General features: G+C 36.5%; 1 protein-coding gene across 1 annotated transcript in view; it reads left to right on the top strand.

Annotated features, from left to right (window-relative positions):
• Positions 1–16,248, top strand: part of ZNF385B (zinc finger protein 385B) — a 142,823-nt gene that overhangs the window by 112,713 nt on the left and 13,862 nt on the right. Inside the window, exon 4 of the mRNA XM_010565857.1 lies at positions 4,168–4,330. Within this exon, the coding sequence (XP_010564159.1) occupies positions 4,168–4,330 (163 nt within the window). The remainder of the gene's footprint in view (positions 1–4,167; positions 4,331–16,248) is intronic.

The raw sequence follows: 16,248 nt of genomic DNA on the forward strand, positions 1-16,248 counted from the left end.
AGCAATAAATTTAACTTAATCTGTTTATTTAAAAAATAAATATTCCAATAATATTGAATTGTGGCACAGAAAAATTATTTTACTGTAGAATTGATTCAGCCCTACAGTAAATGCAGCCCTATACACTGGAATAAAGTATTATGCAATTAAAAACCATCACAGTACATGAGTACAGAGAGTTTCATTAAGGTTACATATTTTTATTTTGGCTTTTCCTAACTTTTTTGTGTTTTCTCAAATATTGTTTTGATGATACAGAATTTGCATAAATTAGTTGTACTTAGTTTAGTTAATGTTAATGATGATCAAAAAGTACAGTCAGTATCCATTTAAAATATTGCATCCCTAAAATAATTACTTTTAATTTCGTTTTGTATTTTATTGGGGGTTTGTATTAAAACTAATAAATTATGCTTCTTTTATACATGTGACTTTTAAACCTTGTGTTACAGAACTTTCTTTGGATTATTAGAGCAAATGAAAATAAATGTTCAGCTTCTTGTCTTAACCAAAAATTAAATTTTTTTTATGTCATGGCTTATTTCAAAGATATGTTTAGTATTTCAATGATGTGTGTTACAAAGCTCGTAACCTATACTGTATTGCTGTATTTGTGTCAGGAACGTTTTAAATGGGACTTGGAGCAAATACGTTTGCCTTTAATGTGGTACTTGTGCAAATATTTTATAAAACTGGGGTTAGTAATGATCAGGGCATTAATAATCAGAATAATTGGTACCAGTAATAATCAGAACTTGCGTTCTAATTTGAGATTCCCACAGCATCCTTTTTTCTTTTGCTTACTAGAACTCCAGAAAACTCCAATGGTTTTTCTAACACAGTTACACAGAACACAGTTCCATGTTGATATTGCATTTCAGTTACCAAAAGGCAGCTGAATCAAATAATTTATCCTACAGTGGATAATAAGCAAACTCTGAACTTCAGGTGTATCTTGAAAGGGTTAGAAAATAGTGCTTATATGGCTAGGAAACATTGCTTCAGTATCTCAAGGAATGCTCCTCTAACTTCATATTTGAAAAGAACTATCTGTGTTTCTACTCACAGAACAGAGATGAGTTGAAAGAGCCTAAAAAATAAAGGTTTAACAAAATCCAGCCACTGGAAGTTGAAACTAGGCACATTTGGTGTAGAAGTAAATGGTATGTACTTAACTGACAAAGTGAAGCACTGAAACAATTTACCAAAGGTAGATTTTCCATCCCTAGCTACTTTAAAGCTAAAGCTAGACAATTTTTTTCCCCGAAGGAATATGGACTAGTTCAAACAGTTTTGGAAAAGGCTGGTGTTTTCAGAAGCCCTACTTAGGTGGTCATAACAATGCCTTTTGGTCTTACAGTATACAACTATGAATTTGATAATAAAAAGATTATAGTAATTACAAAACTTAAATCAAAAGTGAATCCCTTGACCACATTTCCATGAGGCTTTGCTTGTGTTTATGAAAATCTTAATTTTAATTCTGCCTGGGCTTGTTTGTTCTCAACAGGTCTCATGTACTCTATATGAGGATTGAATGAAGGGAATCAAAGACTGTAGTAGGTTATTACTGATATTGCAGGCATTATTATTGCAAATATCAGCAGAAAGGCTTATTATCAAGGAATTGACTTACTAAGTCTTTCTCTTGAGTGCACTTATGTCTCTTATGTTATAGCTTTGGCCTCAGGCAGCATATGATCCTATCAACAGCACACATATGCGCAGAGCATAGAGTTCAAATATTTAAAGGGACATCATCAACTTGAGAATGCTTGAGTGGAAAATCTTGCATTTGCTATTATTTAAAGTTAGAACTATTGGAATGGAAAGGGTATATATATATATACACCTCAATTTTTAGCTGCACTTTTTGTACACTGTAGCATGTGAACAGTCCATTTAATTTTGTTGATGGCAAACCCTCCTTCTAGTGCATCAGGCAGCAACAGCAAAACTTAAGAGAAATGGACAAAATCCAGCAAGGGCAGAGAGAGACAGGGTGAGACTCCTGTGCCTGTGTAAAGCCCATCGACGTAACAGGGTGCAAACAGATCTGTGCTCCTCTACGCACATTCGGAACTGAAGAAGTCCAACCCAGAAGTTGACAAGTGTCCCTTTAAGTAGTGCACATAGTAGTAGTGGTATAGCTATTTAGTTGTTTCTTTATAATCCTTAAATTGTGTTTGTAGACGTGTTACTATTTCAGATGTTTTAAAATCAAGAAATAGTCTAATAGCAATTGATGAGGAGACTTTACTGGTTTTATAATAAAGTTTTTTTAAAAAAATCTCAATTTCAAAGGTATTCTAAGTAAAACTTATCTAGCAGCCCTTCTTACTGAATGCTTGCTTACTGAAATCTATAAAAGAAAAGATTCAGCCACAACACATCACATGCACTACCCTTTCAAGGTGGAAAGCACTGTGTTTCACAGGGTGTATAATCACTTAAGAAGCTTCAGTGTATACAAACTTCAGTCCTCTATTTTAAAGGCAGTTCTCCCATCAGTTTTTACAGTGCATATAATTTTTTTTTTTTTACACTCTACCATATGATAAAACTGTTATTACATGCTGTCCCAAGGTGACTTTATTGTAGTGCCTATTTCTGCTGATCTTAAAACTATTTTCCTCATTATGGCAGTATTCTTTATGGAATTCAAACATCTTGAATGTTATAGTTGCTTTTTATAAAAAGCATGTGTCTTGTTTCATGGCTCGCTTCATTTAACACAGTGAACTAAATAAAATAGTCCTAGTCAGCTGAGGAGAGAGAATGTGTTTTTGCATGAACATAGTAAAAGTTTACTTGCACTGATGTTTTTATATGCCAGGTACCAAGGTGTGGTCATGAAGCATGCTTTCTCTGAGTGTTTTACTTTGAAATAAACTACAATATTAACTTTTTCAGTTAATATGTAACCTTCAATAGAGGTGCCTAGTAGTATGTCTGAAATAATTTTTAAGAATGATGTTTGGAAATCCTAATAGTGCAAAGCTATTGCTGAATAGTATAATGTTATGAAAATAGACTGTGTTTTGTATAAAATTACATTTCTTACCCATTTTTGGTAAGTTAATTTCTTAAGAAGTCAAGAAAAACATTTAGATTCATTAGCTGACATTTCCAAGCTTTGGAGTTTGTATTAAGCATGTAGTTCCTTAGTTTTGCACCTAACAAAGTGGCCTGATTTGTCAAGGCAGCTGGTTATGTAGAGTCAGGAACAATAATGGGGACTCAAAATCAGTGAAAAAACAGGCATTTATTTATGTGTCTAGCTTTAGCTGTGCAACATCAGAAACATTGACCTAATTTCTGAAGATAGTTTTAAGACAAAAGTGAAGTAAACATTACCTCTCAGTATATTTCTACTGTTCTGTTTGGGCAGACCAAGAAGAGTACATTATATATAAAGCACTTGAGGAGAAAAAAAAAAAAAAAGGAAAAAAAAAAAAGGTAATAAATATAAGTCCCTCTCCTTCCTGTTGTTCAGGTTCCAATTTTCTTAGTGTTTGGAAAAAAATATTCAAGGCAATTTATAAAACAGTCAAGACAGATAAGCATGTAGTTTTCTGTGTTTTACTTGGGTCTATTGAAATTTATAGGTATGGTGTTTCTTCATTTTAACCCTTCCTGCTTGATCTGATAGTGAAGTCGTAAAGTCACTAATGCCTGTTTCAATTGCTGTTAGTGTAATGATGAAAATACTTTATGACTTCTGTACTGGATCAAACAGAAGGAAAAAATGGATTATTTAATCATGTTACAGCATGGTACATCTTTTTAACTACAAGCAATAAAGACTAGGGAACAGTACATGAAAATTGAGTAGCATCTTTCTCAGTTGGATGTGTTTACATTTGTATAGTGCTTTAAATCTTTAAACACCATAGAAGCAAAGAATTACATTAGGAGTGAAAGAGCTTTATATAATCTCAAAGCCTCTTTTTCCAAGTTACTGAAAACATGTGCCATTCATTAAAATCCTGTCATTTGAATATATAAGAACTTACATCTAGGAAAACTGTTAGCATAAAGCTGCTAAAATTTTCTAGGTGGAATAATATGGTGCCTACTATTGAAAGTGTCACTTTTCTGCCTTGTCATCCATTGTGTTATATAGAAATACAGAAAAAAGTGAGCCTGATTTGTTCTCCTTTGTAGAGCCAGGCCGAGGCCCACTACAAAGGAAGTAAACATGCCAAGAAGGTCAAAGCACTAGAGGCAACGAAAAATAAACCCAAAGTTGGTTCTTCCAAGGACAGCGCAAAGGCTAACTCAAGCTGCTCCACCACGCCAGTCACAGCCAACATCTCTGACAAATCAGGTCAATGAAAACTTTTTGTTCTATACATTCTTTATTTTCTCCTTTTTTGCTGTTTGTACGAAATAATCTAGTTGCATGACAGTGATGTTTTCTAAACTATTTACTATACTTTCTTGTACAGAATTGATTGGTTTGATATTATCAAAGTGCTTTTTCACATCTGTGAAACACCTGGTGTCCCTAAAAATGCCTTTTTTTTTTTTTTTAAACCTGTGAAATTTACTCTTATAAAGTATGGATGTTGTTCCTACAACAATAATAATGGATGGATGTGGGTGGAGGGGCAAGTCTGAGATGTATGTATTTAGCTAAAGCCCAGGAAACCTTTGTAAGAAATTTTTCCTTTCTGAACAGGGTGATATTACTCAAACAGGAAAACACACCTACAGAAATGTAGTGAAGCCTTGTGTCATGGATATTTCTTGACTTCCACAGCTCATTAGTGCTTCAACATCACTTCTTCCCCCACCCTGCCCCATTAGTACTTGGAGGAAGATCAGTAACACTAATTGCAGTGGAGTTGCTTGAGTCTCTTTCTGCTCTGTCAGTGTTGTGTTACTGAATGAAACAGGAGAATTTCCTGAAATGACAGTCTGAAATACTGTACTTGTTATCCAGGAGAAAACACCTACTGTGGGCTACCCATCTGTTGGTCTAACAGACTGCTTCTGATAAATTTGCTTCTGCCTTGGTAGCCATTTATTATCCTCTTCACTGGAGCTGAGCTTGACTCAGATGCCGTAAGGTGAATGACAGACAGTTTTCTGACACATGCACCAAAAAAAAAAAAAAAATTCATATCACTGGCTACTTGTCATTCTGCTCTCTTCACAGCAGTGCCAAAACTGTCTTCGTCTGGGTCCTTAGCAATGACAATGGGCCCCAAATTTTGTGTTGGTTCACCTAGCAAATCACATTTTAGGTTTGAGAGAGATAACATGAATCCAAGTAGCATCTTCAGGTAAACAAGCCATGTTACTATAAAACAGTAGCAAGCTACTATTTATCTAAATAAAATGTGGACTATTGAATGGAAAGAGATTTAAAATACTTGATAAATATTTTACTCTCTGAAATATGAAAAATAGCTTTGGTTAAAGTAGCTTACTGCTCCAGGTGTAAACTGTAAGAACTCAGACAAATGCTTAAGTAAGATATCAGTTCAAACTTTAGAGGATTTAGTATGTTAAGAATGCATTCTGTGATAATGTATTTGTATCATGCACTCCCCTGCCTGTGCCAAAGGCTGAGGGCCAAATAACAAAAGTTTCAGCATCTTTTACAAACTCTGTCATCTATTCCATAAGTCTGGATCTGTCTTGTGTTTCCTTTGCCAGACCATGAGATCTGTCGGTGACTCAATTTTCTTCTCTGTGCAATATACCTAAAATAATTCACATGTCTACATTCAGTTTTTGATAAAATAATCTGATCAATGACAAGGGAAACGTGCTTTTGATATTTTTATATTGCCCTGTTTTGACAGTGTGTTGTTTATGCTATTAATTACTCTGCACAAATTAGACAGATTACCATCTGTGTCTGTTGGATTATACCACTGCAAGCATTTCTACATTAAAAATAAATCACAGTGGCGATTTAGTTAAACCCTTTCTTCCCGTTAGGAGAACAGTGGGGTTCTCTATGGAGGGGAGGCTCCTCAGAGCCTGTTGCTGCTTTACAGGAGATTGCGGATGGGATGTTTGGGAGGACAAAAACCTTAACCTGGAGTGGCAAATTCTCCATATGCACAGGGAATGCTGGTCGCAGAGGTGGGGAATGGCTTGGAGACTGGGTTTTTACCAGGCTATGGGCTTGAAACCAAACCATAATTTTGTTCAGCTACACTTTCCCTTACAGAGGCTATTGTTCATCTGTTCTTTAACATATGTTTAGCTCTTTAACATAATGCTTATTGCGGTTACAGCAATCACTATGTTGCTTCTGGGAATCAGTGGCGGGGGTTTTTTTGCCTTGGAGCAAATTAACTGATACCATTTTTTCTGAGTATTTTAACACAGGTTTTGTTCTCTGAGAAATGGATTGTTACTATATATTAAATCTACAGGTATATTTTAGTTTTCCTTAAAAGATTTCTGATACTAAGAGTTTCAGTTCGTGTGTATATTTGTGGTCTTGTTTTTTTATCCTGATTTCCAGAGGAAATGAGACTTACAGTCACATCACCTATCCTTATCTCTGTTATTCTCTGACCCCTTCAAAACTTTGACTGTATTGCCTAGTGTCAAAAAAAATTCATGAGATGAAGAGGTTTTAATGAAACTCCTAAATTTTGATGAAAATTTGCACCTAGGTGGAAGAGAAGCCATGGTTCATCCTGAGAGATGCTGCTGTGTGAGCTCTGTTTTGCTTGTCCTCCTGACTGGCCAGGCACTATGTTTGCCTTCAGGACTGGGGATTTCAGAGTGTGTATGTGTGGTGTAGGCCTGAAAAACTTGCATTAGAAGGACATAAGGTAGGGGCTAAATGGAATCAAGGAAGGGAATTAAATTCCACCACCTGTGGAGCTGTTGTTTAGCCATTGTACTTTGGAGAATTGCTAAGTTCCTGAGAAATGTTTATCAAGAATTAAGTCATTCCTGGTGTCCTTTTCTTGAGTATGGAAGACGAGAATGAGCAGCTGAACAGAGAAAGCAGTTTTAAGTTCTTGTGTTTCTTTGTTATCTGCTGTACTTCTACTGGTATTAGTGCAGAATGGGTAGGGAGTATTATAGTAAACTGATAAACTGAATTTATTGTTCTCTTATGTAGGTCTGCTAATAAAAGGACACAACCGGCACAACTAGCAGCCTTTTTGATGTGCTGTCATTTTGAGTGACATAATGATGAATGATCTGGAGCTCTCCAGACTGAACAGTTGCTATATGTTGAACTAAAATGTCAAGTTAAGTTTGCTACAGAGCCGTGTCTTCTGTGGGTCAGACAAAGCATGAGATCCAAAACACTTATTTGTCACAAGTCACTATTGTATTAGTAACAGGAAAAATAATTTCACTGTTAGCTCAGCTTGTGTGATGACTCGATCAAAGGCAAAACCCAAATTCATCCAGTCCTTATTTTTCAAAACTTATGATGCAGTGGTCTCTCTACAGCTGTTCCTTTCAACTTGACAAGTGTGGCTGCTGGTAGAGCTACAAAAGTTAAATTAATCTTTAAGGTCTTTGGGGAAGTTTCCAGAATAATGTGGTCTCCTGTGGACAACGAGTGGCCGCAGCCGAATGGAAAGGGGTGACTGGAACTCAGTCTGAGCATGATGATGCCCAAGTTGTGAGAGAGTGGTCTTCCCCGCTGATGTTAATAATACATCATGACTCAGAAATTATTTTTGTAAATTGATAATCAGCAAACATGTAACGATAAAGCCATAGTACCGTAATGCTGAGTTGGCTGCAACCTCAGGTAAGTGGGTATTGATGGGTTGGATTGCACAAGTTTTACATCCTAACATGATTAGACTACTATGCGATCTTATTTTCTAAGTGGACAACTCTTCACCATTTTGAAAATACTTGTTTATTGGTACTTGTAAGTACCACCATCCTATCCTGTTCCCTGTTTCTGCAGACAGGAAAGAAAATGTCACAGATGATGTGTGACAAGGTTGTTGTTCCCCTACCTCTTGTTGGGTCATGTCTGCTTGTCCTGGTGGGTATTTGCAGCCTGGAGGCCTTCACAGGGAACCCTTTCATAACCTGTCTCCCACAAAGTTTCTCTAACCATTCAGGAAAAGTCTAGTAATGGGTATAGAATAGTTTCATATGCTAGAAAATCACTACTGTGACACTGCAAGCTTTTTTGTAGCTGCTTTGAGATGTGGTTACAGAACAGGAGTGTTAACAGCACTGAGAGCTGCTCTTTCGCATGGGGAAAAGATTCCCTTCCATCCCTGTGGAAGCCCAATATTTTCAGGATGGCTTCACACAGAAGTATACATGTATGTATGGCATATATGTATGGCATTGCTTTAGAAAAGGGCAGGGGTAGCAACCAGTACATAACACAGCTTACAATATTTAGAGTGTGTTTTAAATATAGCTCTGAGAATGCAACAGAAGACGGTGTCTGTGATCCCAGGTCAGCATAGTCTAGATGCTTACAGTGATGAGTCTTTTCGGAATGCATATGATAATAACTGGATTGAAATGTCACTGTTTACTTATCAAGCAAAGAGGGATTCTTTGATCATACTTCCAAATCAAAATAAATAGTTCAGAATGAAGCAGACAGATGATGTGGTATCACCTTCTTTGCATTTTGCTTTGATATAAAAATCAGGAAGTAAATGCAACTGTTTTATTAAACTATGCAAAAGAGTCAAAACCAGGTTTCAGATTATAAAAGTAAGGTCATTTTTTTTTCTGTCTTTGATCCATTCAGTATATTCTCTATTTCCTTTGTGCCAGTGAGAGCTGTTTGTGAAATGATAGGTATGGGCATTTTAAGTTCAGTCCTCGTTCAAATAAGAGCAAAAATCTCTGCTACTTGGGACTTAGTAGGGACAGATAAACCCTTTGCATTCTCTGTGAAAACTCCTTTTTGTTAAGCTGGTACAGGAATAGGCAACATTACACACCTAACTAGGCCAAATAGTAGACCCTGTTTCAAATCCTGACCCCGCTTACTACTGCTTTGTTCTGTAGCCACATCTCAGGGCAGCTCAACAAGCAGTTCAAAGGGTCATGGTGATGATATTCCAGCATATGAGTAGTCCTTGCTGATCTGCTATGTATGACAAGGACAGCAGGAAAGGAATGCGACTGGAAAGTTGTTTGCCAGCTTCTCGATCCTTTTCGGGCCCTGTAAGAGTTATTCCAGTCATTACAGCTGTATAACTAAAACCAGCTGGAGGTTGTTCTGGGGAACGTTGTCATGCTAGAGTGTGGTACAGTGTCTGACACCAAATGGGCTAGCTCACATTTTGAAAACAGCCTAGACATGTTGATGGACCTAATAAATGCCACTTGATGTCGTGTAGACATATGGCAATTAGTTGGCCTGTTAGACAGCACTGGCAACTCCAAGCTTTATCAGACTTAGAAAGTTGACCTTGAGGTCTTGTCTGTGGGTTTTAGTTCTTTAAGGGCTTTCTGTAGGTGCTTTGACAACAAAACTGAGTGGTTTTTCTTTTTATTCATAGAGTGCAACATGTTGAATCACATTTACTCAGAAAGATTACAATGGGTTGGATTTGTCCAGTGTCCCAATTATGAGTGCTGTTTATTCATCAACTACCGATGAGGTGTAAGGTCTCAAGGGAGGGCTCTGTTCGTATTTTGCAAGTCCACCATCAGAACGCTCCCTTAGTCATGTTGCTTTCATTGCTTATTTTAAAAATCTTTCTGCCAATGCTTAAATTCTAAACTTTTCCATATGCATCTCTGTACTTAGAGTAATCCTAAAAATGATACCAGTTCTCTTAACAAAATCCCTTTTCACCTTAGCATTTATTTCCATTTATCACCTAGTTTTCCACTCATTTTAAAGGAATGACTTGTTTACATAGCTCCAATGAACTTTCTTTTTTAGTTAATCCTTCAGAAATAGCTAGGAGGTAGAGTCACAGAGCCTCCACAGCTGAACTGTGGTATATCTGTTCTGGGGATTTCTAGGTTATTTGTCATACAGATATCGTTATAAGAACCTCAAAGTTTAGGGTGTTTCTAGGGTATTTATTCCTCAATCTTGTGATTCTTTGTAATGTACCCAAGTCCTCTAGACCTCAAAATGTGTTGTGACAAAGTTGAATTTTGACGGTGGGGCAGGGAAAGAGAGAGGCTCTAGGAGAGGAACACAACAACGATGTGTTTGGCTTGCTGTCCCCCAGTGTCCATGAGCCATATTTAGAGGTTCTGTCTTGTGCCCCTCAAAGATGCTTGTCGTTATGTCTAGCCTCCATCAAAAGCTACTGTTGAGCCTCATCAGTTCTTCACATTTAGGCCTACATAAGGAATTCTGCTGAAGTTATACTCTTTAAAATAATCATGCATCTGTGTCTATGTGTATTCAGATAGTGCCTGCTAAGCACTGGCATATTTCTGTTAGATAAAGGCATTAGTTTATGGTCAACTAAGTAGTAAATTCAAATTCAGCCACCAAGGAGAGTCATTTCAAGGGCTTTTTTTCATTAAACCCTCTGAAGATGGTAAGTTTTGTTCTCTTTTTATTCAGTGTTTCACAGCCGTCTGAAGATCAGCCTATATTGCTGCCCATTAAAACTGTCCCCAAAACAGAGGTGAAGGCACAGTATAGAATTTGCTGCTTGACCGCAGTGCACTTATAGTTGATAATATAAAATAGAATTAATAAATGCTCATAAATTCATCACAGATACACTGTTGCAAGTACCATGCATGTATTTACATGAACATTGTATTATCAGTATTGATATGTAAAATATACTGTCAGCGGCACACATAATGCCTGTACTGGATTTAGTAATAAATAGCTTCTGGGCATTTTCTGGTGGGTTATTTCAGTAGCTGTTTCAGGAAGTTGCTGTTTGGTTTATGCTCTTAGGATGAAAGGTTAGCCAAAAGGATAATTAGCAGATCAAAGTCTATTAACAGGAAATCGTTATAACAGGTTGGATCTTTAAACACCTTCTTCCCTGTCACCCTTACTGTTCATACTTTTCAAAAGTGGGTATTCAAGCCTCAGCTTTCCATGTGTGTCTTACAACCTGAATGGAAGAGCAGTCGTCCTGCACATTTTGGTGTTGATAAACTCCTGGGAGCTCCAGGTGTTTCTTCAGTCTGTCTATAATAATGCTAACTAGCACATATCAAATTCTGCACCTCTACTGAAAACTGATCATAGGTGCCATTAACTGAAAAATAAGCCCTGCGGCTGACACAATTACATTGATGAGCTGTTGCAATTCCTCTTCAAATTGAAAAAGGTCAGTCTTTTCTTTCTCCAGTTATTATATCAATCAGAAATACATGCAAGCAGGATTTTGTTTTGAGGAGATGGTAAGCTTTTTCTCCTGCAGTAATTTTAAGCAAAAGCTCTGCATCAAAAGTTTATTGTGAGACGAAGTAACTCTTTTTGGGTGCTGTGCTCTGTGCTTGAGCATTCTTGTGTCCTGTGTCATTAAAACCGTATACCACTAATACTTTTACTTATTCCAGTTCTAAAACCTGGAATTTCATTGCATATTTTTTCATTAGCATCCTTAAAATTATGCAAAGTTTTTCTTACTTTGGGGAGAGGTAGAGATAGGCATTGGACCAAGCAAGATTGACTCTACTAATGTTGCTGGACAGTGGGAGCAGAGCCAGGGATGTTCTCAGCTAGTGGGTTTTTTTCGCCAGGTGTATGAGGTCATTTAATGAATCCATTTATATACATTGAATCTTTCAGCACCTTGTATATTATGAAATCAGGCATCTATTTTTCTTGTTTGTTCTGCTAATTATGTGCCTATTGAATATCCAAAGATTTTTGGGGGATAGAATGATAATGATAATGGAATGATAATAAGATGAATATGAAATAACAAAAATTACTAGCAAATGTATGTATGTGTATTTCCATAGAGGACATAATACCAGAGAGGTGGCACTACCAGAACTATTACATATCACATCATTCTTTACTCATCATTTTCTTTACAACATACTATTACAAGAGTTCTTGAGTCTTCAGGTAAGGAAATGGAGAAGAGGAGAAAGTGGGACAAAAAAGAAGCAGCTGGCAAAAAGAGAGTTGAGACTGAGATACCAATGTCACTCATCTGCTTTGCAGTTTTCCATTAGGAAGAAGGGTGATCCAGAAGTACCCTAAAAAGTGAGGGTTATGTAATGAGATTTTGTAAAAATTGCAAATGAGAGAAATAAACTATCCCCCTCTATCACCTTAAGATGGTTATTATTTTGATGATGAATGACAGTATTACTTGCCTAAGAAAAAAATTAATTTGTGAACCAAGCCCTAGGTTTGTTTTTAGATGACTAAGAAATTCAAATCAGTGGAAGTTCTCTTTATTTACGTAGGACTGAAATTAGCCCTTTAAATCCATAAGAATGGAAAACTCCCCAAAAAGGCAGCTGTTGGTTTTGTAGTTTTTTTAACAAGCCTGGAAGGAATAGGTTTATCTGTACCTAGTACTTTCACGAAGCATATTAAAGAAATATATTGCTAAAGAAGTAAGGGCATTCTTTTGATGTCATACATCTAGTTTTATCACATAATCAGAGAATAAACAACAGAATGCTGGCAGTTACTCATACAATTGGTAACTGAATGGAGTTTTGTCTCTCCAGTTGTGCCAAAGTTAAAGGCTGTGTCAAATCTGTAAAATTTGAGTTAAATTTCCTCCTTTTCTCTCAGCCGGTGAGTGAATTTAGTCTCCAAATGTAAAAGAATGGGTCAGGCCCAATGCTGTTGGTCCAGGATGCTTTGGTTTTGCCCCTAAATGAGATAAATGTTCTATTTTTTAACCTTTTTTTCTGGAAAACATGTACTTATGGTTGGGAAAAACAGTCTTGCTGGTGGCTTTTTTCTGTATTTCTCAGCAACTATTTACGTAAAGGAAAAGACCTCTGTGAGTACAAGCTGGTCTACCGGCAAATTCCACATAATCAATAGTGTGGCTTGATTTGGGATTTTTTGGTAAATGTTATTTTTACTCATACTTATCTTTGGTTTTGTAACATAAATCCAAGCAGCATTTAGAACACAAGGAAAAATGCATATTGCTAGGGGATGGCAGGCAATTCTGAGACCAAGAAGTTGATGAGTTGGTTTTGATACAGAATTGTTCAGAGATCCTGAATCAAAAACAAAAGCAAAAATATCCATGGCTGGCACATCAGACATTTAAATAGGTCTTTTGAAAAATCTTTCTTTATCATCCTTCCCACCTTAATTCTACAGCTGCTGTGTTATTGACTTGGTATGAGAAATATGCTACATTTCCTATAACATAAAATTTATATATACAAACAATAGGTTCCATATTATTTCCTTATTACTTGTTTTCAAGGACAGTGAAAATATTTTGGTGTCTGTTAGACAAGTTATATTTGAAATGCAATTTATTTGTCAAATCTTGAGGGCATGACTAAATACAGTCCTCAGGAAAACCTGCCACAGAAGTCAGGGAGAATGCACAATTATAGATGTAATTTAACTGAAATGAAGATGAGTGTTTCATAGTTGACTTCAATGGTAGTTCTGCCTGGGCAAGTACCGAGTAAGTAGTTCAGACACAGGCTCGCGAGGGTGTACTTGCATGCAGATTGTTAGTTCTTCTTGATTCATTTATTTAGACACCCATAAATTTTGTATTGAGTTCCAAAGCATTTTAGCAGCTGTGGGTAGAATTCTAAGATTTTTTTTCACAAATGACAAGTGAAATGTGTTTCTAGTAATACATTTCAGATTCATAGATGGAGGAGGCAATGTTATTTTTACAGTTGAGAAGATGAACCAAGTCATTTTTAAGCAGAAGTGAAGGATGTCTGGGCAGAATACAGTATGTTTATTGTAATCTTTGAATGTTATTTTTCTAAGGATTCCTACATTATTAAATGTTAAAAAGGCAATGCAGTACTATAGAAAGTTTGCATTCCAGGACCTCTAAAATAAATGTGGCAGAGTCTGTAATGGGAATATAAAATTTTTACAAAATAATAGATCTCTGGTGTCAGGAAAAAATAAATTTAATGAGCAAAAACATTTACTTTCACCCAGATGAGTCACATTTTGTAATAACAGAATTTATACTGTATTTCAAACTTTGCCCAAACTGTATGATAATTTTCCAACTCTTGCATTTTTCCATTCCAGCCAATACAGACTGGCATAGCTTAGAAAAGATGAAAGGTTAAGGTAGGTTTAAAGTAAATTTGCCTAGACATACAGCAACAGGACCCAGGAAGACTAAGCTGTTGGATGGTCTCACTTTATGAATACTTGTTAAATTAATGTTCACCCTTGCTAGCTGTGTGTTGTTATGTGTCCCTTGCTTAGAACCACCTTGTTTTCAACTTCTGGCAGCATAGTGCTACTGATCTTGCTGAGTTTTATGAACAAACTTCCAGAGAAAGTTTTCCCAACCTACTGTACCGGGGGTACGAGGTGTTTGTTTGTAGACAAGCTGGTTTCTCCAGAACTGACACACCGCATTTACCATAGTTAGCTGTTCACCCTATTCAGTCTAAATATTGTAAAAGGGGGGGAATTGTATTAGTCTCTTTTCAAATGAGGAAAAGAAAAGTCTGATATAACCTGCATTCTGTAAAAAAGCAGAATTGAAGATGAGCAGGTGAAGTGGTTGCACAGCGCAAGTTGCTTCAAGTAAGCGTTAGAAGTTTGTTTGCTCCAGACCTAGTATGTACACTTCTGCATTTTGGCTAACAGGGCAGAATCAACCCTTCTTGTTCCTCTTACTTATGCACAGAGAAATTGCATTGTGTTGAAACATTAAGTAAGAGACTTTTGAAATGTGAGTGCCTTTTTTCTTTTATCTTTTCTGCTTGGTGAGTCCACCCAGATTTTTCTTGATCTTGGTCCGTAAAACAGATCTAAAACACCAGCCAACAAACCAAAACCAATTCCTCAAGAATCCCCAACTATGCAAGGGATTGACTAAAAATTGTTGGTGATACAGTGGGGTCATCTCAGACACGCCAGTAGTCAGAGCAGCAGGCGCTCTCTGGTCAGGAAGGTGTACAAATAGGTACAGAAATAGATTTTGCAGGGCAAGAATTTACCATTGCAGAACCGTGTGTACTTCTGAATATTTTCTAATTCTCATCAGTCTGCTTTCATAAAAATTAAACCCATCCAAAATTTCAAAACCAAACCTTTGTAACATTACATCTTTAATCTGATCAGTTGCAAATAGTTTGTACTCTGAAAAAATGACAGGTTCCTTTGTAAGAAAATTCCCTGGAGTCTTTGGTATGCCAAATCAGAAATAAAATATCTAAGAAATTAAGTATCAACAACACTGTTGTACCATAGCCAAACAAGCAATATTTCTGAAATGAAAAAGATACTTCAGCTCAGCCCGTAGGAGAGTAGTGATGCAGTTAATCAAATAATCAGTCTAGCTACAGAGTTCACTCAATATTGCAGAGCCATCCAGACGTTTCCTAATGTAGCTTCAGTATCTTGAGAAAATATGTTGTAGCTTATTTCAGCGCACATTTGTGTTTGAGATGAAAAGCTTTATATTTATAGCTTCCATTTGTTTCTCATCTTTGTATGGAAGCAAAATTGGTTTTCTTTAGAATGTGTCAAACAGATTTATTTCATGTAACAACCTTTCATTATAATAAACATAGCCGTTTTTCAGACAGGCCTGAAGTACAAGAAAAAGAACATTTTACAAAAACTAAAGGTAACTAAAGGGTTAATAGATGCACTGTGCTGTCTGATTTGCATGTAGGTTTGCAGTGGAATTTTTCTAGAACAGAGCCCTACGGGTTTTTCAGCCTCATTTCTCAGTAGACTGCACAACTGGTGAGAAAGTAGGTATTTTGTCTGACAGCCATTAGAGTCTCATTATTCAGCAAATGTGGAGATAAAACAAAAAAGATTTTGAAATCCCTTATCAAAGTTAGCTAACTCTGTCTTAATGAGTGTCAAGAAATAATCTAAGGCTCTTTGTTGGTTTTTTTGAGTGATGCTGAGATGCAGAACAGAGTGCTTACAAATGCTGTAAAGGTTGTGACCACTAGTGACTTAATTGCTTTCCTGCTATTGCCTTTATGGCATATATTACTCATAGTGTTCATCTTTTTCTTCATAAAAAAAGATAATTAATTGTGTAAGTGCATGCTTTATTCCTTTATAGCAGAGCGGGCCAGCAGAAGATAAGACTTTCTGTGCAGAACAATGTTTTGAAACCTGCTTTTCTTACTGGAGCTATTTGTCTGCCTTTCTAT

The sequence above is a fragment of the Haliaeetus leucocephalus genome, unplaced genomic scaffold (genome assembly GCF_000737465.1).
Source record: "Haliaeetus leucocephalus isolate CR32 unplaced genomic scaffold, Haliaeetus_leucocephalus-4.0 Scaffold1, whole genome shotgun sequence".
In the NCBI taxonomy this organism is placed as follows: Eukaryota; Metazoa; Chordata; class Aves; order Accipitriformes; family Accipitridae; genus Haliaeetus; species Haliaeetus leucocephalus.